The sequence below is a fragment of the Lepidochelys olivacea genome, assembly GCF_965140295.1.
Source record: "Lepidochelys olivacea isolate rLepOli2 genome assembly, chromosome: 5".
Classification (NCBI taxonomy): Eukaryota; Metazoa; Chordata; order Testudines; family Cheloniidae; genus Lepidochelys; species Lepidochelys olivacea.
This window is the reverse complement of record NC_140415.1, coordinates 66,330,448-66,356,942: the sequence shown is the minus strand read 5'-3', so window position 1 is coordinate 66,356,942 and position 26,495 is coordinate 66,330,448. Positions and strand designations below refer to the sequence as shown.

The window sequence follows — 26,495 nt, the reverse complement described above, 5'->3', positions numbered from 1 at the left end:
TTAAATTTATTGTTAGAAAAATGGCTTCACTTTGAAGAAACCCAAGAGCAACTGAAAAAAGAGCTCTGTTTCATTTGGATCATATTAATATCAAATAGGACAAGAAGCAATGGGCTTAAATTGCAACAAGGAAGGTTTAAGTTGGACATTAGGAAAAACTTCCTGTCAGGGTGGTTAAGCACTGGAATAAATTGTGGAATCTCCATCATTGGAGATTTTTAAGAGCAGGTTAGACAAACACCTGTCAGGGATGGTTTAGATAATACTTAGTCCTGTAATGAGTGCAGGGCACTGGACTATATGAACCCTTAAGGTCCCTTCCAATCTTATGAGTCTATGATCCTATAACAATGTGACAAGTGCCTCATGTACTTGATAAACAGCTGCAAAGAATTAGTCACGATTAAAAATTTGTTTAATTGGTAGTTTTATTTATTTGTTTGTATGCGTCACTCCAAGGCTAAATTTCATCTGTTTAACACAGGGAGAAACACTGAATTTGATTAATATCAATTGCTAAAACCTGCCCAAGTCTAACCCATCAAAACTAAAATCTAAAGCCTATGGGGCTATTGGGAGCCGTGGGACACTACTCAGACCTTCACCTGCATGGATGGAATGATCCTTTCCTCTCTGCTGATTTATTTAACACACAGTAGCTCGATTATACGTTTGCATTAGGACGATCATCAGAGATACTAGATTTCTGAAGAGCCATAGTACATTAAAACTGCCTTTATCACCAAAATATTTGTGTGTTGCTGCCTTTTTTTTTTTATTATTAAACACACTGTGTCTAACTGACTTGAGTCTAAATCTGGAAGTCTAGTCCTAACTGCAGATTGACTGCCACCAAGTCACCTGAATACAATTTGAAAGTTTGTTTGTAACCACCAGGGTACACTACATCTGTATTCTATGGAGGCCACAGTTCAGCCATTATTGCTGAAGTGTTATTTTTAAAGTAACTGTACAATGCCTTAATGAATTTATTTTGTGACTATCTGAATTATTCCAAATACAAGGATAGGGATGCTATTTCATAACATTCTTGAAGAAATTATTCAACAGGTAGATGGCACACTATCTTAAATATGTAACAAATCTTTGCATCTTGAATAACTATTGGGTATATTTAAGCAAAAGAATGAGCTGTTCTGCCTCTGTGACAGAAGTTACTTACATAAGGCTGGTTTCTCTATTGCTAGCCTCTCAGGCAAGGCTGCAAGTGGTGTTGGCTGGATTTTTGCAGGGGTGTATGTATTTAAAGAACTTTTTCTTCCAGACAGTGAACTCAAATACGCTGAAGCTGAAGGGGGGGGGGGGAGAAAGGTCGTCTTTACCATCATGAACAAAACGTTTGTCAAGTATTTGCAGATTACCAAAATGAAAAAAAGGCACAAAGTCTATACTTATGGAATCTGGAATCCAGCCATGGATTTTGGGTTTTTGGTCTTTATTGTGGCTTCATAGTGTGGGGAAGGAGATGAAATCTGCCTGATCCATCTTAAGAAAGCAACACAAGAGCTTCACAGTGCCAGGAATAATCAGGTTAATGAACAGCGAGTGTTGCTTTGCCAGAAGTGCTCCTGACTTTTGACAGGGCATGTAATGCTGCGAGGACTGGCATTTTGTTTGCTCTACCTAGTCTGAGACATTTAATTAACAAGCCTATAATGGAGCAAATAGACATTTGGAAGAGGACCAAAAAAAAAAAAAAAAAAAGAGTCCACACACAAATTAATTCTCCCCAAAGGGAAATAGGGTGGGGAAAAATACTTCTTTCCGCTGCCAAAAGCATTCATGCTCCATCCTGTCAGTAACAAGAGCACTGACCCTTCCTCCCAAGTACCAAAACTTGTTACCAATAAAAGCCAACTCCATACCCACAGGGGAGCCCTTTCCCATAGCCACTAATTAAGACTCCCTCCTCCTTCCAACTGCCAAACACTCCCTCATAAAACAGGGCAACCTGACCCACTTCCTTTCCAACAGTTAACCATTTAATTCTTTAAGGTCTCAAACTCTAGATGGCAAGCCCTCTAGGTTTCCTCTCAACATCGCAAATGACAATTATTTTTCTAATGAATCCTGAAAATTAAGATTGCATTTTAAAGGGACACTATCCGCTTAAAACCTCCTTTTTCCCCCTAAATGTAGTATACCTGCTGGTGAGCCTCCGTGTACATTTTACAATCATTTTTCTATTTCAAAAAAATGTTTCTCCATCTGTTCATGTATAAAAGACACATAAAACAAGATGGGGAATTGACTACACTGGGTAAAAAATGAAACGGACTATTCATAAAGTGCTGTCAAAGTAAAAACACTAGAAAGAGGAAACCAATCTTGTTTGTTATACTATATCAAAGAATAGCAAGTACAATTTTTACCACAAGTAGTATAATTTCTTTACGTGCCCCTCCAAAGTTTGCATTTCCCCTTTCACCCTACACAAAAAGTATAAATATCAAAGTGAAAACCACACATCTTGCAAGTCTAGCATTGCAGAAAACTGTTTCAAGAGAAGCAGCAACAGAGACACAGTGGAAGGCAATCATCCCCAGCACATTCACATCAACAAGATGCAAACTTGAGGTTCTATTCTGGACCATTTAAACAAACGTAGCATAGGGAATCTTTTATAGAAAGAAAATTAAATGAAGAGATATTATGCATGTGGAACATTCAGATTCAATAATAAAAAACGAAACAGGAAATGCAGATGTTCTGGTTCTAGAAGGAACATTAGCTCAGCCAGGTTGAACATACCGTATTTTCTATTCCTGTATTTCTGGTTAACGGTGTAGTTTAACATCTGTTTGCCATAATACACATACCACAAAGCATACAAGATGCACAACACATTTAAGTTTGGTTTAGTTAACATTGGCATTAACAGATATCCTGTAACAAATTACATCCAACGTGGAAATGTAGTGTAAGCCACAAAGTACTGCATATTTGACACTAGTAAAATTGATTTTCCCCTGAATTCCAGACTTGCAATAATGTGGGTGGGAGAGTGTTTTCACTAAAATAAGAGAATGATTAATTGGCTCAAGTATGATAATGTTCCCAAGTTTGCCATATTCCAAAGAAACCAATGACCACATAGTGAAAAAGTACTTCAAACATATTAAGAGTTGATTAACATTTTCGGTAAATTATAGAATCATAGAAATGTAGGACTGGAAGGGACCTCAATAGGTCATCTAGTCCAGTCCCCTGCACTGAGGCAGGACTAAGTATTATCTAGCCCACCCCTGACAGCTCTTTGTCAACCTGTTCTTAACCCCGGCCCCAATGATTGAGATTCCACAACACCCTCCCCCAGATAATTTGTTCCAGTGCTTAACTACCCTTCCAGTTAAGATGATTTTCTTAACATCTAACCTAAATCTCCCTTGCTGCAATTTAGACCCATTACTTCTTGTCCTGTCCTCAGTGAATAACAATGTATCACCCTCCTCTTTATAACAACCTTTTACATACTTGAAGACTGTTATGTACTTCCTCAGTCTTCTCTTTTCCAGACGAAACAAACCCAGTTTTTTCAATATTTCCTCTTAGGTCATGATTTTTAGACCTTTAATCATTTTTGTTGCTCTCTTCTGAACTCTCTCCAATTTGATCACATCTTTCCATGAATGTGGTGACCACTACTCCATGAGTGTGGTGCACACTACTCCAGTTAAAACTCCTGCTCACACATCCCAGAATAATGTTCACTTTTTTTTACAACAGTATTACATTGTCAACTCATATTTAGTTTGTGATCCTCTATAAACCCCAGATCCTTTTCTGCAGAACTCCTCCTTAGGCAGTCATTTCCCATTTGGTATTTGTGCAGTTGATTATTCCTTCCTACATGTAGTACTTCGCATTTGTCCTTACTGAATTTCACCCTATTTTATTTCAGACCATTTTGTCAAGATCACTTTGAATTGTCCTCCACACTGCTTGCAATGCCTCCCAGTTTGGTATTGTCCACAAACTTTGTAAGTATACTCTCTATACCATTATCCAAGTCATTTATAAAGACATTGACTAGAACCAGACCTAGGACAGATCTCTGTGGGAACCACTTAATATGCCTTTCCAACTTGACTGTGAACCACTTAACTACTTTGAGTACAGTTTTCCAACCAGTTGTACACTCTCCCTCACAATAGTAAGTTCATCTAGGTCAGGGATAGTCAATAGGTGGACCACAGGCCAAATCCAGACCGCCAGACACTTCTGAATGGCCCCCAATCTTTTTATTTATTTATCTTTTTAAATTGTTATTATTTTCTCCAGAGCCCGGACTTTGACTATACCTTGACCAAGAAATTTGGACCTTGCCAAAAAATAATTGGCTACCATTGGTCTAGGCTATATTTCACTAGTTTGTTTATAAGAAGGTCATGTGAGACAGTGACAAAAGCCTTAAAGTCGAGATATAGCATGTGTGCTGCTCTCCCCCATCCACAAGCTTTGTTACCCAGTTGGTTTGACATGATTTGTTCTTGACAAATCCATGTTGACTGTTACTTATCAGCTTATTTTCTTCTAGGTGCTTACAAAGTGATTGTTTGATTATTTGCTCAATTATCTTTCTGGGTACCAAAATTAAGCTGTCTGGTTCATAATTCCCTGAGTTGTCCTTATTCCCATTTTTATAGACCAGTACTATGTTTGCCCTTTTCGGATCCTCTGGGATCTCTCCTGTCCTCCATGAATTCTCAAAGAGAATTGCTTATGGTTCAGAGATTTCTTCAGCCAGTTCCTTAAGTATTCTAGGACACATTTCATCAGGACCTGCTGACTCGAAGACCTATGAATTTGCTAAGTAATTCTTAATTTGTTTTGTCCATATTTTAGCCTCATATCCTACCCCATTTACACTGATATTCGCTAGGTTAGTCATCCAGTCACTGATAATCGTTTTGATCTGTTCACTTTGAGAAATGGCCTATGGATCAACTATGACCAATAGTGTTTATGGTTTACAGTAAAAAAAATGAATTACAACATAGAGCAGCAGACATCTCCGGTAGGTTGTCACTTGAAGTAGCAGCAATGGAGGCAAGAAATTCATCCACCTGCTTTAAAGACAGGGAGTTGTGCAGGGTTTCTAGAGGGCAGATGGAAGGCACCATGGAATATAGTTCAAAACCTACAAAAATAAAGAGAGAGAGAGGATTTCCAGACATTAGAAATAAGACCAGAATGGAACTGTTGTACAGACAGGAAACACTGCATAAAAATGAACATAAAGTACATGTCTGATATCAAAACATGCAAACATACAATATCCTTGAAGTCATGACATAAAATGCTATGCATTATGGAGTTAGAACAAGGTATGTCAGATTCTGTCATATAGTAAGCTCAAGATAGCGTACTACAGACTACAATACCCATGTCCACATAAATCAATCAGTGTACACAGATACAAAATATATCTTTGCTTTAGTCTTTGCTCAGTACAGGAAGTTAACTACTGTTCCAGACAAACTTATTCAATCATTAAAAAAGGTGGGGAATGTCAGTATTTTCCCTACTTGTTCCCATACCGGTCATAACAACATATAGGTAACTAATTCATTCAAGATGGAGTAGCAGCGTGGTCATGCTGTGAACATTTTTAACTGAGTTGCTCTGACAGAGAACAGCTAAAAACATTGGCATTCCTGACAGGCAATGCCTTGTAGCATACACTCTCTAGCCTCTCAGGTATCCTAGGGACAAGACTTGCTTTCGGTTTCCACTTTAAGGTTCTCCAAGACCACTACCAGCATTTTTTTACCTTGAGACTATATTTTAATTTTATAACAAACATTTATACCTATCTTTACTAAAACAATGATTTATATCACTAGAAATTTCACAACTTAAAATGGCAAATGATACCAAGTCAAAATTGAAGTGTTATTAACTTTGTTTCCCAATATTAGTATAGACATATTGACATTTCATAAACCAGCCATGCACGTTTTTATTCCTAATGAAATAAAACAAAGCATTTAAAATACATATCTATGCTTAATAGTGCAGTTTTGTGAACTGATGTAAGCTTGATAGCATTCAATGAAATCTGCATCTCACAGTATTTCAAAAGAGGAGACACTAGTCCACATTAGCATTCTTATATACAGCTGCAACATTAAATTTACAGTATTGAACTGAAAAATTAGAAATTGGTATATTTCTTCCGAGATGTTTATTTCAATGAAAAGACAATACTTAAAGAATGTCCAAAATTTCTGTTCAAGGTACATTTCTTTTTAAACATAAAACATAAGAATGGCCTGACTGGGTCAGACCAAAGGTCCATCCAGCCCAGTATCCTGTCTACCGACAGTGGCCAATGCCAAGTGCCCCAGAGGGATTGAACCTAACAGGTAATGATCAAGTGATCTCTCTCCTGATACCTTTGTAAAGGTATCAATATGTGAACTTCCTCAAAAAACATTACTAAGCATTTACAGAGAAAATAATTCTACAAAATTTCAACTCAAGAACTTTTGTATTCATATTTGGACCCAGCCTTGGATTCAAATGAGAGCCAATCCTGCTAAGCAAGCTGCTCAAGGGTACTTAAATCAGCTTCACTTACCCTATAACAGTTCTAATGTTGCATGTTTTTAGAAACTCAGATGTCATGTGCAAAACAAACACCACCACACAACGTCATGTATACTTTCTTTAATATGACAGCAGCTAAGCTGCAGTATAAGCATTAAAATAAATGTGTTTGGCATAAGTGTAAGATACTAAAAATATTATGCATGCGTGCAAAGCGCAAACCCTTTCTTTGCATTACAGTAAGTTCCACCAGATTTAAATTTTAAGCTAACAAAAGTGTTAACAGCACAAAAATGTTTTCCAAAATATTTACATTTTAGTCTAGCAAACAATTTAGTGGGACAATGTCAAGTTAGGTCATGACACATGCTTTAAAAAAAACAAAAACAAACCTACTTATGTTTCAATGCCTATTCATGATGATGATTATTATTACTACTACGGTAACAGCTGTTATAGAAAATCCATAGGAATTTTCAAAGAAAATTTTAGAAGAACTAACTATTTATGTTTACTTTTTGAAATTTCATTTACCCAGACCACTCAAATAAAACTAGTAACTTTTTAATGGCTTTTTAAACAAATACCACAGAAACCCACTTGCCCATATTATGTCTTTTAAATAGGTTGTCTTTATAAAACAATTTTTAGCCAAAAATGCCTGACAGTGTATATCCCTTTAAATAATATATGTGCCTGCCAACTACCCACCCTTGGGTTTTGGTTGTATTCACCTGTAACCCCTTCAAAATACAAGACAACGAAAGGGTTAACACAGCAATTTAAAAAGTCATCCTACTGTCTTACATTTAATAGCTAGAAACACATACCACTGGCGCCTAGAAATTCCAGAGGAAATGGACCAGCACTAAAGAGGTGTGGATGTTCTGCATAGAGCCCCACAAAATAAGGTAAAGCACTGTCAGATTACTTGTTTCAATGTGTTGCTTGAATTAAAGATGAAGGGGCAAGGGGGGGGGGAAATAAGGGGGTGGAGAGTGTCTGTGAAATGGGTTAGAGGTTGTAATGACATCACAAAGTTATGGAAATAAAAGAGTGAAAGGGAGAATTAAATGACAGTCCAGAAGACAGACAAACAACGATAATTTTAAAAAGTTGGTAGAGAACACTTGGGAACCTGGAACACCTCAGGGAATGCATTTAGGATTCACAGGAGCACATGTGGCATGCGTTAAATTGTAAAAGGTATGTGGAAAAATATTTATATTAAATGAATCAGAATACACAATGTACACAATAAAGTAATTGTGTTTAAATAGAGATTTTTATTAAAAAATTATCCAGTTACAAAAAGTTTGTTGCTGCCTGTTCCCTTTAGAAAGAATTTTTTGAAACTGTTACATAACAGATTCTACACCGTGAATCTAGTCTCACCTTCCAACTTTCAAATGTTTTGCCAACACTGAGTTTTTAAGTACATCTCTTTTGTTTAGATTATCTGACTTGATTTTAATATAGAGTAAGGCCCACCTTTCTCATTTTCAAGGATGATGTTTAAGTCAGCCTTTTACAGCCTTTTTAATAACTGCAGGTTTGGTGATGGTTCTAACAGTTTATACTAAACACTTTCTTCAGGAAGCCACTGCAGTAAAAAAATTGACTAAAAATTCCAAATGGATACAATATTGTAAGTACTACTTCATGACTTTATTCAGAAGCAAAACAAAGTGAGAACTATGCTTTTTCTTTTGTTTTTTTTAACCTGAACCATCTTTTAAGTAAAATGTTTGTTGGAGGTCAATAGCACAGATCTTTATGGCTATTTTCACTTCACTTTTAATGGCAGGACCTTATTACCCTGCCACTGTATTGTGTCAGTTTTAAAATGGTAATTAAAAAAATCTGGAAAAAATCTACACTAAGATGTGATAAATGCTGAAGATTGAAGCCAACTTCTATGAAAAGGGCATGCTATAGGGCCTATGTAGTGAGCTAGAAAGTAATGAGTAACATATTTCATACTTTCAACTTGCATATGTTAAGATAGGCTTCATTAAAATATGGTAGACTGGAGATGAGTTAGCTTTCACCATAGAGTTCAAGAGGTCAACACAAGACGAAGTCAACTCTAACTGATTATTAGTGAAGTATTCAAGTAACTGGCATACGTGATGAACATATTGATCATTAAGTATGACAAGGATAAGTAGCAGTTTTTCTGTTCAGTCATCAGAACTGCAGATTAACTGAAATGGATCCTACATTTTACTTTACTTTTTAATCAAGTGACACTTCAAGAAGATGGTAGCCAACACCTGTTGTCAGATACTGTGATTTTATCTAGATTCAGAAGGCTCAGGGAAACAGTGGAGCGCAGCAGCAGGAAGAGGAAGAAGTGGAATGTTAAATTATTGAGAAGTATATGCCATTCAAGATCAGAAAAGTTTGTTTTTATCATATACCATACACAGTCTGATCATTTGAGACATTGGAAAGAATGCAATTTGTCAAAGATTTCCATTTTCACAAGATTTTCTGATGAGTGAATTTTGAAATCATATTTATATAAATGAATAATAAAGGAGGTATTTAAGACTATATCAATGTATCTAGTGATTATGAATATGTTTGGAACTGTGCTTGGTTGAAGTTAGGAAGGACAAATGATTGGACGAAACTGTACACCCCGTATTTGAAATAAAATGAAATTAAGGGATGAAGCAAGGGATTTTTTTTTTTTTTAAATAAAAGCAAAACGTACCATTGGTTGGGTGTCGAGCAAATGAGATAGAAAATCTTTTAACAGCAGAACCACGTGTGGTGTCTGAGAAAGAGAAAAACAGGTACCTGAAATTCATAACAGCTACCAAAAGAGGGACACATTTCAAAAAAGGAAAGAAGAAAAAAGATGAAAACGTTAGAATTAAGTGGCATGCAGAAAGGACCAGGGGAAAGGGACAGAGGCCAAAAAGAGGTTAAAATTAGAAAATGTGGCTTCATTGATAACTGCAAGGTATTTAATAAAGTGTATGAAAGAAAAGCAGGATGAGCTGGTGATTTTGGCATACAAAGTTATATCTGGTTAGAGCTGAACATTGAGAAGAGTGAATGTTGGAAAAAATTACATTAATACTGCTCGACCTTAGTGTTAAAAAAGTAAATTAGCACATTTTCTTTAAATGCTGAAGCCTACTGTGAAAGCTATTCTACCCAAGATTACTGAAGCCTAAAACCTATCACTCCTCTATCCACAGCCACACACCCACCAAAAAGGAATCCTAAAATTTTCACTCAGTAATATCAAGCTGGTCTTTTCCTTTTGAGTCCTTGTAAATTCTGCATGCAATGTAATATGTTTCAATTCAATGTCAATACCTAATTATCAAAATCAGAGGCTTAAGTGATGAGCACTTCCAACTACATTTTCACCTCTTCATTGTTCTTAAACTGTACATGCTGAAAATCTTTCAATGTATATTGTCTACACGGTACACCAAATAGAGAAGCCAGGAATAAGGATTAACTGTGTCATTAAACTAATATAACCAAGCTATGGGCAGTAAAGAGGCAGTAGAAAGTTGTACAATTAATTAATGCTAAGACAAAGGATTCTACGATTCCACTGAATCAGTAGCCTAGGGTTCATCTTTAGAACTTCAATGTGTGCACATGGATTTGTGTGTGCATCTGAGAGAGTGTGCACATACCATCTATGCAGCCAGAAGAAGTCAGCTTTTTACGTTGAGTACGAGCATAATCCTGTAGGTTAGGTGCGCTTGAAGAACCCCCGAGTACTGAGGTGCTAAACAGGCCCGCACAGTGAGACCCTGATGGGAGTTAGAGAAAATACATACAACAACCAGGTGCTCTTCCATTCACATTGGGGATGCATGCAGCATGCAAGCACATGGCTCTTACCACACAAAAGGCAGCCTTTGGCAGTGCCTTGAACAGTTCATAATATGCTTATAATGTCACAGTGGTTGTAACTACCATAATTTATTGTAACTTCTACACATTTGACCACCCTCTGCTACATGTGACTAGAGAGGACTGGACTTTAACAAAGGGACTTCATTTCCCGTTGTCAGGTTCGGTAAATAAAAATTACCAGTTAGCATCAACGTAAATAAATAAATGAATAAAAAAGACATGGAAGTTACATGTTTTAGAATCTGCAGTTCTGAAACAAATATAACCTGGCAAATCTTGCTTATTGCTTTCATGGAAATTGACCCCCTTGACATGGCAGTCTGTAACTTCAAGTACTCACACATTTTCCTCAGACTTTTCACAGAAAAATTTCACTTTCCATCACTCATGATTTAACATGAAACAAGTTAACCAAATTATCCATTCTTGTATCGGTATTTCAGCTATTGTCACAGCCAACTATAGAATTTTAAAGCAGAAGTTTCACCAGGTTTAGCTTCACTTCTTTCCTAAAGAAGACCCTTGTATTAAGTAGTCCTCCATGTAAAAACCTGTATACTTTTGTTGCCCAATCATGAACAATTTTACCATTACAAGTGGTTTAACAAGTAATTGATGAAATACCATTCATACACTTAAGTGTGAAGACATTTTGTTTACATAGTCCACCATACTATGAAAATCTCATCCAAATTAAGAAAATGGGAAGAAATTACTCTGTCTAGAATTTGTATTTTCCTTTAATCTTCATTATTATTCTGTAAAGCCAATGTTATTACTTGATGGAGGCCCAGTTCAGATTTCATTGTCTGTATTTCATATACATGGCAGGATATTTAAAAACAGCCACCTACCCACTGATTTATTGCCTTCCAACAGTGGGAAACATTAGTAGCACATGTGATGAATCATGGCTGATATAAATTGGTGCCTGGTCTGTGGCAAAAGCCTTTTCAACAAAGTAATACCTTCAACTATGCACGCAAATGTAACAGCTTCTACAAACTATACTGTGTCACATCGAAGAAGGGTACTATAATTTTAGCAAAAAGTTAGAAAGATTGGCTTCAGTAGTCAAGACTACAAGATGTATACATTTTACTAGGAAAATGTAACAGGAGTAAGAATATCACAACAATAAGACATACAAATAAGTACAAAGCCTTAAATGGAAAGATAGTGGAACTTTTACTTCTAACGTGCAATGTACAGTATTTATGTGTGTGTTTTGTTTAATGTGTCCTGAGTTAGTTATTTCTGAAAACAGTTTTTTGCATTTACAGAAAAAGATGCAACTAACTTACAGTAGCACAAGATTTCCTATCTAATGCATAATAACCGTAATGCCTGTTTTATGATAACAGCAGAAGAACATTTCCTGAATTAAAGCAAGTTAAGATGTTATAATTCACAGTTAAAATTAATTATTCTGTCCATTGATAGGAATATTTGAGGGCGGGAATAAGAGGGAGGTGCAAAAACCTCAGTCTCTCATTAGAAACTAAAGTTTCTTGGTGAAGGACAGGAGGCTGGGGTTTCTTTGCACCCACTAGTATCTCTTCAGTTGTCTTAACTGACCACAGGAGAAGACATTTATTTTCGCTTGAGAAGTATTTGTAACAGTTTGCATACTGGGGCTTTTGCTTAATCAAAGAATTCCACAAAAATATTAACATGTCAGTCATAATTTAAAATTAAAAATAACCCTGAGAACTTTCTTTGGTCAGAGTAAAGAATCAGTGAACAGTCTCAATTGTTTTACTGTTCCCTAAGATCCCGTTTCCATTAAAAGAACTTTTTCTGCTGAAATATTGGTCAACTCAGTGGGTTATACTGTCCCAATGAATTAGTAGATACTATTATATTCAAAATACTTTTTGCTCTTGTTTACACAAGAGTTTTAAAAATCCAAGATCATACATCTGTGTGCAAAACAAAAAGCATTGGAAAATCTGCTTACTTGAAACAAAATTTCAATTGCATGTACATACCTAAACCACTCTGCTTTTGTTCCAGAATAGTTCTTGGTGTTCGTAAGTTACTATTGTTCTCTGAGAGGACCTGCATATGGAAAACAGAAAAATAAGAAAAAAATAGAATAGCAGCATGAAGTGTCCACTAAACTTGATATATTGGCCTGCTCCAGACCGACAAGTGTTAATAAGCTGTATGATAAATGTTAGTAGAAATACATAAACGAAATATGAAAGATCATGCAATATCCCCTTGTGAAGGGAGTCCATTTCACATATGAAGTCCTTGCAATGAGGTGGTGCAAAGCGGGCATTCAGAATTAAAAAGAACACAGACCAAGACAGAGATGAAACCACAGACAGTTGAGATAGATTTTACTTTATTTTACCAAATGCACACTCCTAAACTGCTCCTGTATTGAAAGGGGAATGGGAGCGGGGAAGGAAAGACAGACAGGCTGTTGAAGTCACCATACAGTCACTGATCCATGCACGGGCTCTATCAGCATAGCCTTCAGATGCTCACAGCCTTTACTGATACACTCTTTTACCATATACAAGTTCCTTAAATTTCCAAAAAGGAAATGGAAATTATTGAAACTCTTAGAAAAAGAAACGGGCATGGTTAGAACACCATCCATTGTCCTATATACAGACAATATTTTGAATTGAGCAATCTTTAGATCGTCACCGATATTTTGACTGTGTCATTTGTCCTGCTCTTTCCCCAATATTTTGACAAAAGTCTTCAAAATATTGTACAATTCAATGGATGAAGTACTGTGTTTGATTTTTTAATTAGATATCTCCAGATATAGGAGTGAAGGCAAGAATGGTTAGTGCTAGAGTTTGTTTCCTGCTCAGTTAATACCAGGCCACTGAAAATATGATCTATACAAAACAAGTTTTGAATAGTAATATCAGACCCCACATCAATTATTTTAAGTGGCATCGTCTGTCATTTATTTAAAAAAAGTTTCAATTTACCTACCACCAATTAAGCAATGCTGTTTTTAAAGTCTTAAAGGACAACTAAGCCAAAGCTGAAGTCAGTTTCATTAGACAGTAGTCTATGCCTTTTCTGGAGCCTTAATGTTTACAATTCCTGTAAAAAAAACTAATTCACTGTGGAAATATCTAATTCAGTGAAAATTCTGTGAAAAACATGCATTTGCTTTCTCCTCCTTCCTCCCCCAATATTCTTGGAAGTAACTAGTATTTTTAAAAGTGCATTTTAATGACAAGTGTAAGAATTTACTTGGAATGTAATCCATAACAAGGGATTAGATGTCCTTAAAGACAGTTGGTTGCTGCTTGGAATGCATAATAATGTTTAATGAAGTAAAGTTTAAAAACCTGTTGCCATGAGCCAAAAATACTGGATGTGAAAGCCAATGATTTAGGGGAGACAGGGGAAGAAGTGATTTGTTCCCCTGATCTGCGTCTTCGACGCCCAGTACCCACACCACTGGTGTAATGCAGCCAGGTACCAATACACTCTGGGCTAGACACACTCAGGGGGCTCTCTTCCTGGAAGTGAGAAAGGGGGCAAAAAAACAGCAAATCATGCAAAGTTAGATTCCACAGAGCTAGTGATCAGAAAAAAAATACAGTTTGTTTGCACTCTTTCATATACAGCTTTAAAACTATTAAACAGTAATTAGGAATGATTAACATTTCAAACTACATCTTTTAATCCACTACTTTCACCAAGTTTCTGGTAGACTAAAATTTTACCAATAGCAAGATAGAAGAACAATGGTAGTCAAAAACTGGTCCACAGCTTTAAAAATGAACTGGTAACAGAACACATGTGTTACTCTGAACATACTGTTTAATAGTTTTTCCCCCTTCAGCGTATGGTAAGCTTTTCTATCTGTTATTTAATAGATTTTTCTTTTGCATTTAAAGTACTACCACTTATTTCAAAGAGCCAGAGGATTTTGGAATGGGACTGGAGATTACATGACTAGCCCCTGAGGAGTGGCAAGAAGGATTTCTTAACCTTAAAGCACTAAGGAACTTCTGGCGCCAAAGAGTAGAAAGAAATTTCAAGGGACAATGTCAGGCTAAAAAAAGCAATATTCTTCTACCTGTGTTAATACCACCTAGATTAAACAACACTGAACCTTTTTAGAAATATAAATTTGTTTCTCACAATTTATCTTCTTTAGTTTTTCCATTTAATTGTAAGCTCAAGGAAATGAGACTACTCAACTTCATTTCTTTCTCCATGCACTAGTACAATGCAGCCATGTTTGTATTAGACCCTTCTGAAGACTATAACCCACATAAAATTCAAAACTTTAAATTTATTTTACTACAGATTATAAAAATAATAATAAAAAAAAAGACTTAGGTTGAGCCCAAACTACCTGACAGTGTCCCTTTAAATGAATGAACTGGAGTGGAAAGAGTCTTATCTTTAAAAAAAATAATACTAAGGCAATTTAAGATGAAGTCAAACTATACTTTCAAGATACCAATTGGTCAAAATTCTTCAAAGACTGTTTTGCAGATTTCAGTGAGGGCAGACACAAATATATTAGCTCTTCCAATTTACCTTTTTTGCACAAACTTTCACAGCTATATGAGTAAAATCAAAGACTATTATTCAATAGGAAGTAAAAATTTAGAATTTCCATAATAGCTGGATGCTGGAACAGATTCTACTTGAATGTTTTACCTGCTGAAAGTCAAAGTTTAGCAATGCATATCAATAATACCTCTTGAAAGCAGCTTCTGAAAATTTACAGAGAATGAAAATGGTTAAAAATTTGAAATACTATAAAACTGCACGTGAACTTCTCTCTAGGAAGGGAGCTTGCATGATCAGAATGAAAGCCACTTTCAAAAACATTGATATTACTCCTCCATTGCTTATGTTAAAACAGGAAATGCAACCCTGCAATACATTCACAAATATCACCTCTTAATTTTTTTATGTTATATATGGATCATAATAAAACAAAACCATCCGTATTATTCTCCACATGTTGACAGTAACCAAGTTACTTGGAATTCTTACTATTGAGGTACCCATTCTATATAAGCACCTATTCCTGAGACAATATGCAGGGAAAAGGGCATACAGTTCTTTGAGGTTTTAAGCAACTGAGAATAAGGTAGTAAACTGCACATTTTATGTTCTAGTGTCAGGCCAGGTCTACACTATAAACTTACATCGTTGTAACTATGTCCCTCAAAGGTGTGAAAAATCCATACCCCTGAGCAATGCAATTATACCAACCTACTCCCCGGTGCAAACAGCCCCAAACAGGGCTTCTCCCATTGACATAGCTATCATCTCTTGCAGAGGTGGATTAACTACACCAACAGGAGTAGCTCTCCCCTCAGGGTAGGAGCGTCTTCAGGGAAGTGCTAAGGCAGTGCATCTACACCGGTGCAGCTATGCCACTGTGGTATTTTAAGTGTAAACCTACCCTCAGTGTCACTGAGGTACTAGTGTGCACCAACAGAGTCTTTACTGTTCAGCCATATTAATGGCATACACTGAATCATCACTGACTTGCCCCACTATTGTGATGTTAGAGCACCTTTTATGACAGTTTCTCAACTCCTTGGTGTCATGGCCTCTATACCGAGAGCACAGAAAGTCTTAGGGCACTTATCTGAAGACTCTGGAAAACACACATTCCCTGCCCCTCAAAGCATGCTGCCAATTTGCTCTCTTACCTTCAACCACTGTGCCACTGGAATCAGCTGCTCCCTATGAAAGTTAATTGTAGATGGCGAAATTTTCTTGCAGCCACCTCTCCTTCCCCCACCCCAATCCCCACAAATGAAAAAGCTCAATATTTTGTTTCCATTAGCAGCAGTCTTGTGAGAATGCATATGCAAGCAATGTACGTTAGTCAGCTTGGAGAAGAAAGAGTTGAGACAAAAAAATGTGCATCTTCATTGTCATAGAATAAAAGTCATAAAATAAGATTTGAAATACTAAAGGAAAGAAAAAGAATTTATATGGCCCAACAGCCATATGCCGTTTCTGAAATTCCTTTCAGACAACCATTGCCATGGAGAATTTCCTATGGAATAACAGCACCACTTTGAGAGGAATGACACCATTCTATTTTTGTGTAATCAAAAACAGAATAGTCTTTACTTTTTGTTAGAAGTAAATGAAGAATTCATTTCAGTAGACATGCACCGTGACCGAAACACTTACTTCAACAGAACCAATCTTCCTGGATCTTGGAAGGGGCGACTTTCTGTGTATGTGAATTGGGTCTGACACCATTGGCTTGAATACCACTACTGATCGATCCGTTTCATCCCTTTTAGAAGTATGTGACTCCTCATCACTATCATTTTTATGGCAGGTTTTCTTTGAGCCTTCATTCTACACGTAAAGATATTACCTGTTCAAGTTATCTACATACGTTGTACTATTTGGACATGGAAATCCATTAAGGAAATCAGTTATAGAATAATTTAAGCATTTTTTGTATGTAGTAAAGCATTAATTATAGGCATGAAGTTTGGTGACACAAGGTTCTTAAACCATACAAATGCTGTTTTTTATATACCTAGAAAAAGAATTTGCTACTTTAACTCTCTTCTACAACATGTGACAATGTGACCATATCATTGCTTACACCACCATGTCTTCTTACATGTTTCACTGAATATGTAAAGGGTAAAATCCTGGTTCCATTTAAGTCAATGGCAAAACTCCCACAGACTTCAATGGGGGCAGTATTTCACCCACGGAGTCTTAACATTTGTAACACCAAATTGTTTAACTATATAGATGTACACAGATACAAACTGAAAAATATAATCTAGTCTCACTAGCCAATATTCCCCAAAATTCCAATTAATATTTTTTCTTATGCATTTGTCAGAACATTGGAGAAACAGGACTATCTCCAACAACAAATTAGGCAAAACCATAAAAGGTTGCAATTACAAAGGCAGTAAAAACAAATGAGGTGAGTATACACCTTTTATTGAAGTAAAGTATCTATTTGAAATCAGAGGGCCTGAATTATGACTATAAGTGTTACTCATAGTACACTAGTTTATTTTTTTATATGCATACAGTACACACAAAGTTAATTCAAAATCATGCGTTGTTCTTTTTAACTAATTCTCCAGTGATTAACACAAAAGTTATTGGAACATATTCATGAACAGAGAATCCTTGAACTTTTGATCTAAGTATGCCAGAAGTATTACCTCTCGGGAGGCAGGTCTATATCCAAAACCAGCTGGTAAGTTTTTATCCTCTTCACAGCCTTTAGCTCCGGGACTAAAGTGAAGCTCCACATGAAAACGTTCCTCTGAAGAAAGTTCCTAAAGACAATGAATATCTAATCTTTAAAACACGGTTTGAACTAATCATATTTCTGTAGATATTTATCAATTTTATTTACTTACCTTGTTTGGATCCTCATACAGCATGATAACAATCTGGGTCATGTAATTGAGTTCACTGACAATATTGAGATAGTCCATAGCTCGTTTCCACTGTTCCTCTTTTGACTCCTTAAAGAAATGGAAACATTTTGTAACACATTTTAAATAAAAAACCTTTGAAAATAAAATTGAAGTGATTTAAGAGAAAAAGGTGATCTTAACTTATGAATATTTAATTCATATTTTAAAAATAAATTTTACATTCAACCCAAAATGCCCACAGCTCCTCCAAATGAATGAAAATGAAACAAACATTCTAGAAAAACAAACCAAAGACTAGCCCTTCAAGTTCAGATCACATTTAGAACCTTGCATTTGCTGAAATTTTATGGCTGCAGAAATGACTCGAGAATTTTCTGTGAGCCACAGAATGTACCCCTCAACAAGAATGCCCTTCCCTGTAAAAAATAAAAATACTGAATCAAACAGTGATCAATAAACCCATTACTGAGCTCATAGTAAACTTATAATAAGTAGGGCTGTCCAGTAATTACAAAAATTAATCGATTAATCATGTAATTAAAAAAATTAATTGCAATTAATTGCACTGTTAAACAATAACAGAATATAATTTATTTAAATATTTTTGGATGTTTTCTTCATTTTCATATATATATATTGATTTCAATTACAACACAAAATACAAAGTGGACAGTGCTCACTTTATATTTATTTTTATTACAAATATTTGCACTATAAAAAACAAAAGAAATAATATCTTTCAATTCACCTAATACAGGTACTGTAGTCCAATCTCTATCATGAAAATTGAACTTCCAAATGTACAATTACATCCAAAAAAATAACTGCATTCAAAAATAAAACAATGTCAAAACTTTAGAACCTACAAGTCCACTCAGTCCTACTTCACCCAACCACTCGGACAAACAAGTTTGTAAACAAGAAGTGGGCAGCATCATCTCCCACAAATTGTAACCAATGTCACCTGAAAGTTAGAACATGCATTCGCATGGCACTGTTGTAGCCGGCATCGCAAGATATTTACGTGCCAGATGTGCTAAAGATTCACATGCCCATTCATGCTTCAACCACTATTCCAGAGGACATGCATCCATTTTGATGATGGGTTCTGCTCAATAACAATGCAAAGCAGAGCGGACTGACATGTTCATTTTCATCATCTGAGTCAGATGACACCAGCAGAAGATTGATTTTCTTTTCTGGTGGTTTGGGTTCTGTAATTTCGGCATCGGGGTGTGGCTCTTAAGACTTCTGAAAAAGCATGCTCCATACCTTGTCCCTCTCAGATTTTGGACGGCACTTCAGATTCTTAAACCATGAGTTGAGTGCTGTAGCTATTTTTAGAAATCTCAGATTGGTATGTTTTGTGTTTTTTCAAATCTGCTGTGAAAGTGTTCTTAAAACGAACTTGTGATGGGTCCTCACCCGAGACTGCTATAACATGAAATAAGCAGCAGAATGCGAGGAAAACAGAACAGGAGGATATACAATTCTCCCCCAAGGAGTTCAGTCACAAATTTAACGCTTTTTTTTTTTTTAAATAAGTATCAGCAGCAGCATGGAGGCATGTTCTGGAATAGTGGCCAAAGCATGAAGGGGCATATGAATGTTTAGCACGTCTGGCACATAATGTTTAGCATATCTGCAATGTCAGCTACAAAAAGGGCCAGGCGAAAGCCTGTTTTCACTTTCAGGTGATATTGTAAATAAGACACAGGCAGCATTATCTCCCATAAATGTAAACAAACTTGTTTCTCTTAGTGATTGGCTGAACAAGAAGAGTGGACTTGTAGACTCTGAAGTTTTACATTGTTTTGTTTTTGAGTGCAGTTATGTAACAGAAAAAATCTACTTTGTAAGTTGTACTTTCATGATAAAGAGATTGAACTACAGTACTTGTATGAGATGAATTGAAAAATATGATTTTTTGTTTCACTGTGCAATATTTGTAATAAAAATAATATAAAGTGAGCACTATAAACTTTGTATTCTGTGTTGTAATTGAAATCAATATATTTGAAAATGTAGAAAAACATCCAAAAATATTTAATAAATTTCAACCGGTATTCTATTGTTTAACAGCGCAATTAAAAGTGTGATTAATCGCGATTAATTTTTTTAATTGCGATTAATTTTTTGAGTTATTCATGTGAGTTAACTGCGATTGACAGCTCTACTAACAAGTAGTACAAATTCCACCAGAAAATAAAATCCCTTCTGCTCTGCACCACTGGGCAGAGCAGGAGAAACATGCTGATTAGTGCACCCTTATTCTGCCAAGGCTCAGGCAGAGCCAACAGAAGGAGAGGTTACTCACGTTGCACAGTAACTGGAGTTCTTTGAGATGTATCTCTGTGGATGTTCCACTTCAAGTGTACCTGCGCCCCGCACCTTTGATCATATATTTTTGACAGCAGTGCCCATCTGGTCCACACATACAACCCACGCATCCTCGTGCCCCACACCGAGGCTTTATGGAGCTGTGCAGGCAAACCACCCTCAGGTCCTTCTCCACCAGAGAATCCCTTAAGGGCAATTCTGAAGAAAAGGGGAAGGAGGGCACGTAGCAGAGCACCCTTTCTTTTTTCATATAGCAGCTCTGTGGGGCCTCCACTTCAGGTGGCTTCTAAACAGTATCCCCTTAAAGAGGTGGAAGGTTCGAAGCACAGTCCAATACAGAAGAGAGAACTGCATTGGCCACAGCTGCATTTGATCTTGCCAGGGGCACCAGAGCGTAATGATTAGAAAAGGTATGAACAGAGGATCAAGTTGCTGCTCTACAGATGTCTACAAGATGTACATCCTTAAGGAAGGATGTAGATCAGGGGTCTCAAACTCGCGGCCCGTGAACCTCCCCGCAGGGCTCCAGCAATTTTGGGCTGGGTCTCTCCTTTGTCCACACCTGCCGCCCCTGGGCGCTCCCTCCCCCACAGGTGATTTAAAACAGTTCAGTGCCCCGGCAGCGCAGCAGAGCTGAGCGGCGTCTACTGCTCGCTCCATGTGTCTGCCGGCCACTCCATGTGCTTCCCCGCGCTGCCCCCGCCCCAAGTGCCCCTGCAGCCAATGGAAAGCTGCAGGGGCTGGGGCAGCAGCGCTCAGAGGCCACCTGGCCCACCCTGCCTTGGAGCTCCAGGTAAGCACCACACACCCTGACCCCCTCCCAGAGCCTGCACCCTCACCCCCTTCCTGCCCTCAAACTCCCTCACAGAGCCTGCACCCCCTCCCCACACCCCCCAAACTCCCTCACAGAGCCTACACCCCTTCTCTCACACCCTCTCCCACCTCCAAATTCTCTCCCAGAGCCTGAACTCCCTCCCCCTCCCAGAGGCTGCAACCCCACCCCCCTCCTCCTGCACCCCCACTCTCTGCCCCAGCCCAGAGCCTGCCCCCAGCACCCAAACTCCATCCCAGACCCCCTCCCTCACCCAAACTCCCTCCCAGAGCCCAACCTCTCACCCCTTCTGCACCCAGATTCCCTCCCAGAGCCTGCACTGCAATTCCCTACCCCAGACCACCTCCCCAACCCAAACTCTGTCCCAGAGCCCTAGGCAGGTGGGAGGAGGAGTTTTGGGCAGCATGAGTGACATTATTGGCCCGCTGGGAGGATTTGAGGACGGGCACTGGCCCTAAAGTAAATTGAGTTTGAGACCCCGGATGTAGATAATGCTCTTGTAGAATGTGTTATCACTCCTGAAGGGGGTTGGACATGAGCTCTGTCGAAACAAGTCTTAATACAACCCGAGATTCACATAGACAACCACTGTTTCAAAATTACCATTTTAGTTTCTGTCCGCAACGGATACAAATAGTCTAAGAGATTTTCTAAATGGTTTAGTCCTGTCTAGGTAGAATGCAAATGCCCGTCTCACATCTAGAGGCTTCTTGACTAGTCCGAAGTAGTTTTGGGAAGAAAGCCAGAAGATGAATGCTTTGATTAATGGGGAATTCTGAGGACATTTGAGGTAAGAATCTTAAATAGGCCCATAACACTGCCTCTTCAGAAAAATACTATAAATCAATTCTCCCACCATTCAGGCAAAAGTGATCGCTACCAGAAAGGCTGTCTTCAAAGATAAATCTAATAATGAACACCTAGCTAGTGGTTCAAACAGACACTTCATAAAGCCACTGAGAACAGGTTCTGGTCCCAGCTACGAGTAGGGTCTCTGATTTGTGGGGAGCTATTTGACAGACCTTGCAGGAATCTTGCTGTAGAGAGGTGAGTGAATAGAGAACCCCACCCCCCGCAGCTCTCAGTGGCAATGGTTCGCCATTCCCGGCCAACAGGAGCTGTGGGGGGCCGTGCCTGTGGATGGTTAATGTCAGCAAAATGTCTCACGACCCACAATCAGATTGCTCTGGTTGCCTACCACTGACCTATGAGAACCACCAAGCTGAGAATATCATGTGAAGGACTCTGCAGTTCAGTTCTCATTCATAATTTAGAAAGAAATGTCTGCCATGGTGTTTTGAATAACTAGGTAGTAAGAAGCCGAGATGACTATGTGGTTCATTATGCACCAATTACAGAGTTTTATTGCTTCAGCAAAGACAGATGGGGAACATGTTCCTCTCTGACACTTGATACAGAATCATAGAAGATTAAAGTTGGAAGAGGCCTCAGGAGGTCATCTAATTCAACCCTCTGCTCAAAGCAGGACCAGTCCCAACTAAATCATCCCAGCCAGGGCTTTGTCAAGCCAGGCCTTAAAAACCTCTGAGGATGGAGATTCCACCTGCCCACAGGTAACCCATTCCAGTACTTCACCACCCTCCTAGTTAAATAGTGTTTCCTAATATCCAACATAGACCTCCCCCACTGCAATTTAAGACCACTGCTCCTTGTTTGTTATCTGCCACTTTGAACAGCCTAGCTCCATCGTCTTTGGAACCTCACTTCAGGTTGCTGAATGCTGCTATCAAATCCCCCTTCACTCTTCTCTTCTGCAGATTAAATAAGCCTAGTTCCCTCCTTTCTGTAGTGGGGGGGGGGCGCCAAACTGGACACAATACTCCAGACGTGGCCTCACCAGTGCCAAATAGAGGGGAATAATCACGTCCCTTGGTCTGCTAGCTCTGTCCCTTACTAATGCAGCCCAGTATGCTGTTAGTTTTGTTGGCAACAAGGGCACATTGTTGACTCATATTCAGCTTCTCGCCCACTGTAATCCCCAGGTCCTTTTCTGCAGAACTGCCACTTAGCCAGTGGATCCCCAGCCTGTAGCGGTGCATGGGATTCTTCCGTCCTAAGTGCAGGGCTCTGCACTTGTCCTTGTTGAACCTCATCAGATTTCTTTGGGCCCAATCCTTCAATTTGTTTAGGTCACTCTGGACCCTATCCCTACCCTCCAGCCTACCTATCTCTCACCTTAGTTTAGTGTCATCTGCGAACTTGCTGAGGGTGCAATCCATCCCAGCATCCAGATAATTAAGGAAGATGTTGAACAAAACCAGCCTTAGGATGGACCCTTGGGACATTCTGCTTGATATCGGCTGCCAACTAGACATCGAGCCCTTGATCATTACATGTTGAGCCCAATGACCTAGCCAGCTTTCTATCCACCTTATAGTCCATTCATCCAGTCCATACTTTTTAAACTTGCTGGCAAGAATACTGTGGGAGACTGTATTAAAAGCTTTGGTAAAGTCAAGATATATCATGTCCACTGCTTTCCCCATATCCAAGAGCCAGTTATTTCATCATAGAAGGCAACCAGGTTGGTCAGGCATGACTTGCCCTTGGTGAATCCATGTTGGCTGCTCCTGATCACCTTCCTCTCCTCTAACTGCTTCAAAATGGATTCCTTGAGGACCTGCTCCATGATTTTTCCAAGGACTGAGGTGAGGCTGATCAGTCTGTAGGTTCCCTGGATTCTCCTTCTTCCCTTTTTTAAAGATGGGCACTATATTTGCCTTTTTCTAATTGTCCGGGACCTCCCCCAATCACATCAACCAACTCTCTCATCACCCTCGGATGCATTAGTCTGGACCCATGGACTTGTGCATGTCCTGCTTTACTAAACAGTCCTTAACCTGTTCTTTCACCACTGAGGGCTGCTCACCTTCTCCCCAGTGCTGCCTGTGAAGACCAAAGCAAAAAAAAGCATTCAATACTTCAGCTTTTTCTACATCTGTCACTAGGTTGCCTTCCTCTTTCAGTAAGGGTCCCACACTTTCTTCTTCTTGTTGCTCACATACCTGTAGAAACCCTTCCTGTTACCCTTCATATCCCTTGCTAGCTGCAATTCCAATTGTGCTTTGGTGTTCCTGATTACACCCCTGCATGCTCGAGCAATATCTTTATACTCCTCCCTAGTCATCTGTCAAAGTTTTCCCTTCCTGTAAACTTCTTTTTTGTGTTTAAGATCACTGAAGATTTCTCTGTTAAGCCAAGCTGGTCGCCTGCCATATTTGCTATTCTTTCTGCACATCGGGATGGTTTGTTCGTGCACCCTCAATAAGGCTTCTTTAAAATACAGCCAGCTCTCCTGGACTCCTTTCCCCCTCTTATTAGCCTCCCAGGGGATCCTGCCCATCAGGTCCCTGAGGGAGTCAGTGTCTGCTTTTCTGAAGTCCAGGGTCCATATTCTGCTGCTCTCCTTCCCTTCTTTTGTCAGGATCCTGAACTCGACCACCTCATGGTCACTGCTGCCCATGCTGCCACCCACTTCTACCTCCCCAACCAATTCTTCCCTGTTTGTGAGCAGCAGGTCAAGAGGAGCATGGCCCCTAGTTGATTCCTCCAGCACTTGCACTAGGAAGTGGTCCTCAACACTCTCAAAAAACTTCCTGGATTGTCTGTGCACTGCTGTATTGTTCTCCCAGCAGATGTCAGAGTGACTGAAGTCCCGCATGAGAACCAGGGCCTGTGATCTGGAAACTTCTGTTAGTTGTTTGAAGAAAGTCTTGTCTACTTCATCCTCCTGGTCCATAGCAGACGCTCACCATGACATCAGCCTTGTTGCTCTCGCCTCTAAACTTAACCCAAAGACTCAACTGGCACTCAATATAATACGCTCACATCACGTTGTCTGTCATTATCTTTACTGACTTCAATCTGATTAGAGGTAGAACGCATAGGCAAACATTTTTGCCTGCTCTCAGGTCTTGCTCAGGTTCTTCCACCAGTTAAGTGAATGTAGAATTTATTGGGGAACACACAGTAACCTGCCTAGATTATGTTTGTGGGGTTTGCACATCCATGTAAACCTTGGATATGTAACCTGGCATGCTGCACTACATAGAAATGTGTGTATATGCATCACAGCAGCTGAAGGCAATCTCTTACTGTAAGTTGAGCGCTGCCCTGAATTCTTGAGATAAGATTCACTAGTGCAAGAAATCTGCTAGTTGCTAGGTATGCTCTGCCTGTCAATGCATCCAGAAAGCCCCTACAAAATCTAGACACTATAGTGGAGTCAAAATGGACTTTTTGATATTGATTTGAAGGCCTAGGCTATAAAACCGAGAACATGTGATCTTTACTAACTCCAGCACTTCCCAATAGGATCTGTTCTTTTTCAGCCAACCGTTTAAATACAGGAAAATGATTATGCCCAAATGACAAAGGTTGGCAACAACTACTGCCAGCATCTTTGAGAACATCCTTTGTGCTAAAGATAGTCCAAAAGGAAGCACCTTGTGTTGATTGTTCATTGTTGATCTGGCAATGAAGAAACCTCCTATGTAATAGGCAAACAGCATCATGAAAACATGTGTCTAGTTCGCGATTCTTGACCTACAAATCTCCTAATTCGAATGACCAAATTATTCTGCCAGGGTCACCATCCTGAATTTTTGTTGTTTTAAATATCTGTTTAGAGACCTGTGGTCCAAAACTGGTCTCCACACTCCCTTTTTTGGGGGAATATCTGAATGAAATCCACTTCCTCCATGTTGCATAGGAATGGGTTCTATTGCTCCTAAATTTAGAAGTGAGGTCACTTCTTGTTCTAGTACTTGACCACCAGAAGGATCCCTAAAGAGGGACAGGGATGGATAGGAGGGATAATCTTGAAATGGATAGCGCAACCAGAAGTTATGGATTCCAAAACCCATTTGTCCGATGTTATATGCTCGCATGCATCCTGAAAAAGGGAGAGGTGGCATCCGAAAGGAGGGAGGGGGTAGGATGTTGCAGCTGGAAAGCCACTTCAACTGGGAACGGTTCAGACTCTTGACCAAATCATCAAAATTGTCACTTGGAGGTCATGGACGGTTGAGAAAATGTAGTTATAGCTGATGGGACTTGCAGCCGGAAAGTTTGAGCCTCTTATGGTCCTTGCTGTATGGGCTGGACTTGAGCTATGTTGCCTACCTCGTTCATTAACGCATCTACTACTTGGGAGTTCAGAGCTGGGTGAGAGAACAGAAACTCTGATTCTCCATCAGGAACATAATAGTTTTTATCAACTCTGTTGGAGGTAGGCAGTGTTGTAGCTAGGGTTTGCCAAACAGTCTTAGAGGGCTCCATAAGAGCTTCATTCACTTGAATGGCAATTCTCATCAATGACAAGGTGTGTAAGATGTCTAGGAGCTTATGGTGGGACTCCTGAATCTCCTCTAAGGCAGGGGTTCTCAATATTTTTCTTTCTGAGGCCCAGCCAATATGCTTAAAAACTCCAGAGCCCA

The 26,495-nt window shown here is 38.8% G+C and overlaps 1 protein-coding gene across 9 annotated transcripts in view; it reads right to left on the bottom strand.

The window, feature by feature from the left end:
• Positions 1 to 26,495, bottom strand: part of PPIP5K2 (diphosphoinositol pentakisphosphate kinase 2) — a 106,583-nt gene that overhangs the window by 3,442 nt on the left and 76,646 nt on the right. For 2 of the 9 annotated variants that reach the window (XM_084627834.1, XM_084627835.1), the window contains exons 22-30: positions 17,844 to 17,951; positions 17,643 to 17,759; positions 16,630 to 16,803; positions 13,797 to 13,970; positions 12,459 to 12,528; positions 10,242 to 10,361; positions 9,296 to 9,358; positions 5,015 to 5,161; positions 1,184 to 1,309 (exon numbers count right to left, since the gene is read on the bottom strand). In XM_084627834.1, the coding sequence (XP_084483960.1) occupies positions 1,184 to 1,309; positions 5,015 to 5,161; positions 9,296 to 9,358; positions 10,242 to 10,361; positions 12,459 to 12,528; positions 13,797 to 13,970; positions 16,630 to 16,803; positions 17,643 to 17,759; positions 17,844 to 17,951 (1,099 nt within the window). The remainder of the gene's footprint in view (positions 1 to 1,183; positions 1,310 to 5,014; positions 5,162 to 9,295; positions 9,359 to 10,241; positions 10,362 to 12,458; positions 12,529 to 13,796; positions 13,971 to 16,629; positions 16,804 to 17,642; positions 17,760 to 17,843; positions 17,952 to 26,495) is intronic. The other 7 variants (XM_084627837.1, XM_084627838.1, XM_084627836.1 and 4 more) reach the window with 6 other exon arrangements.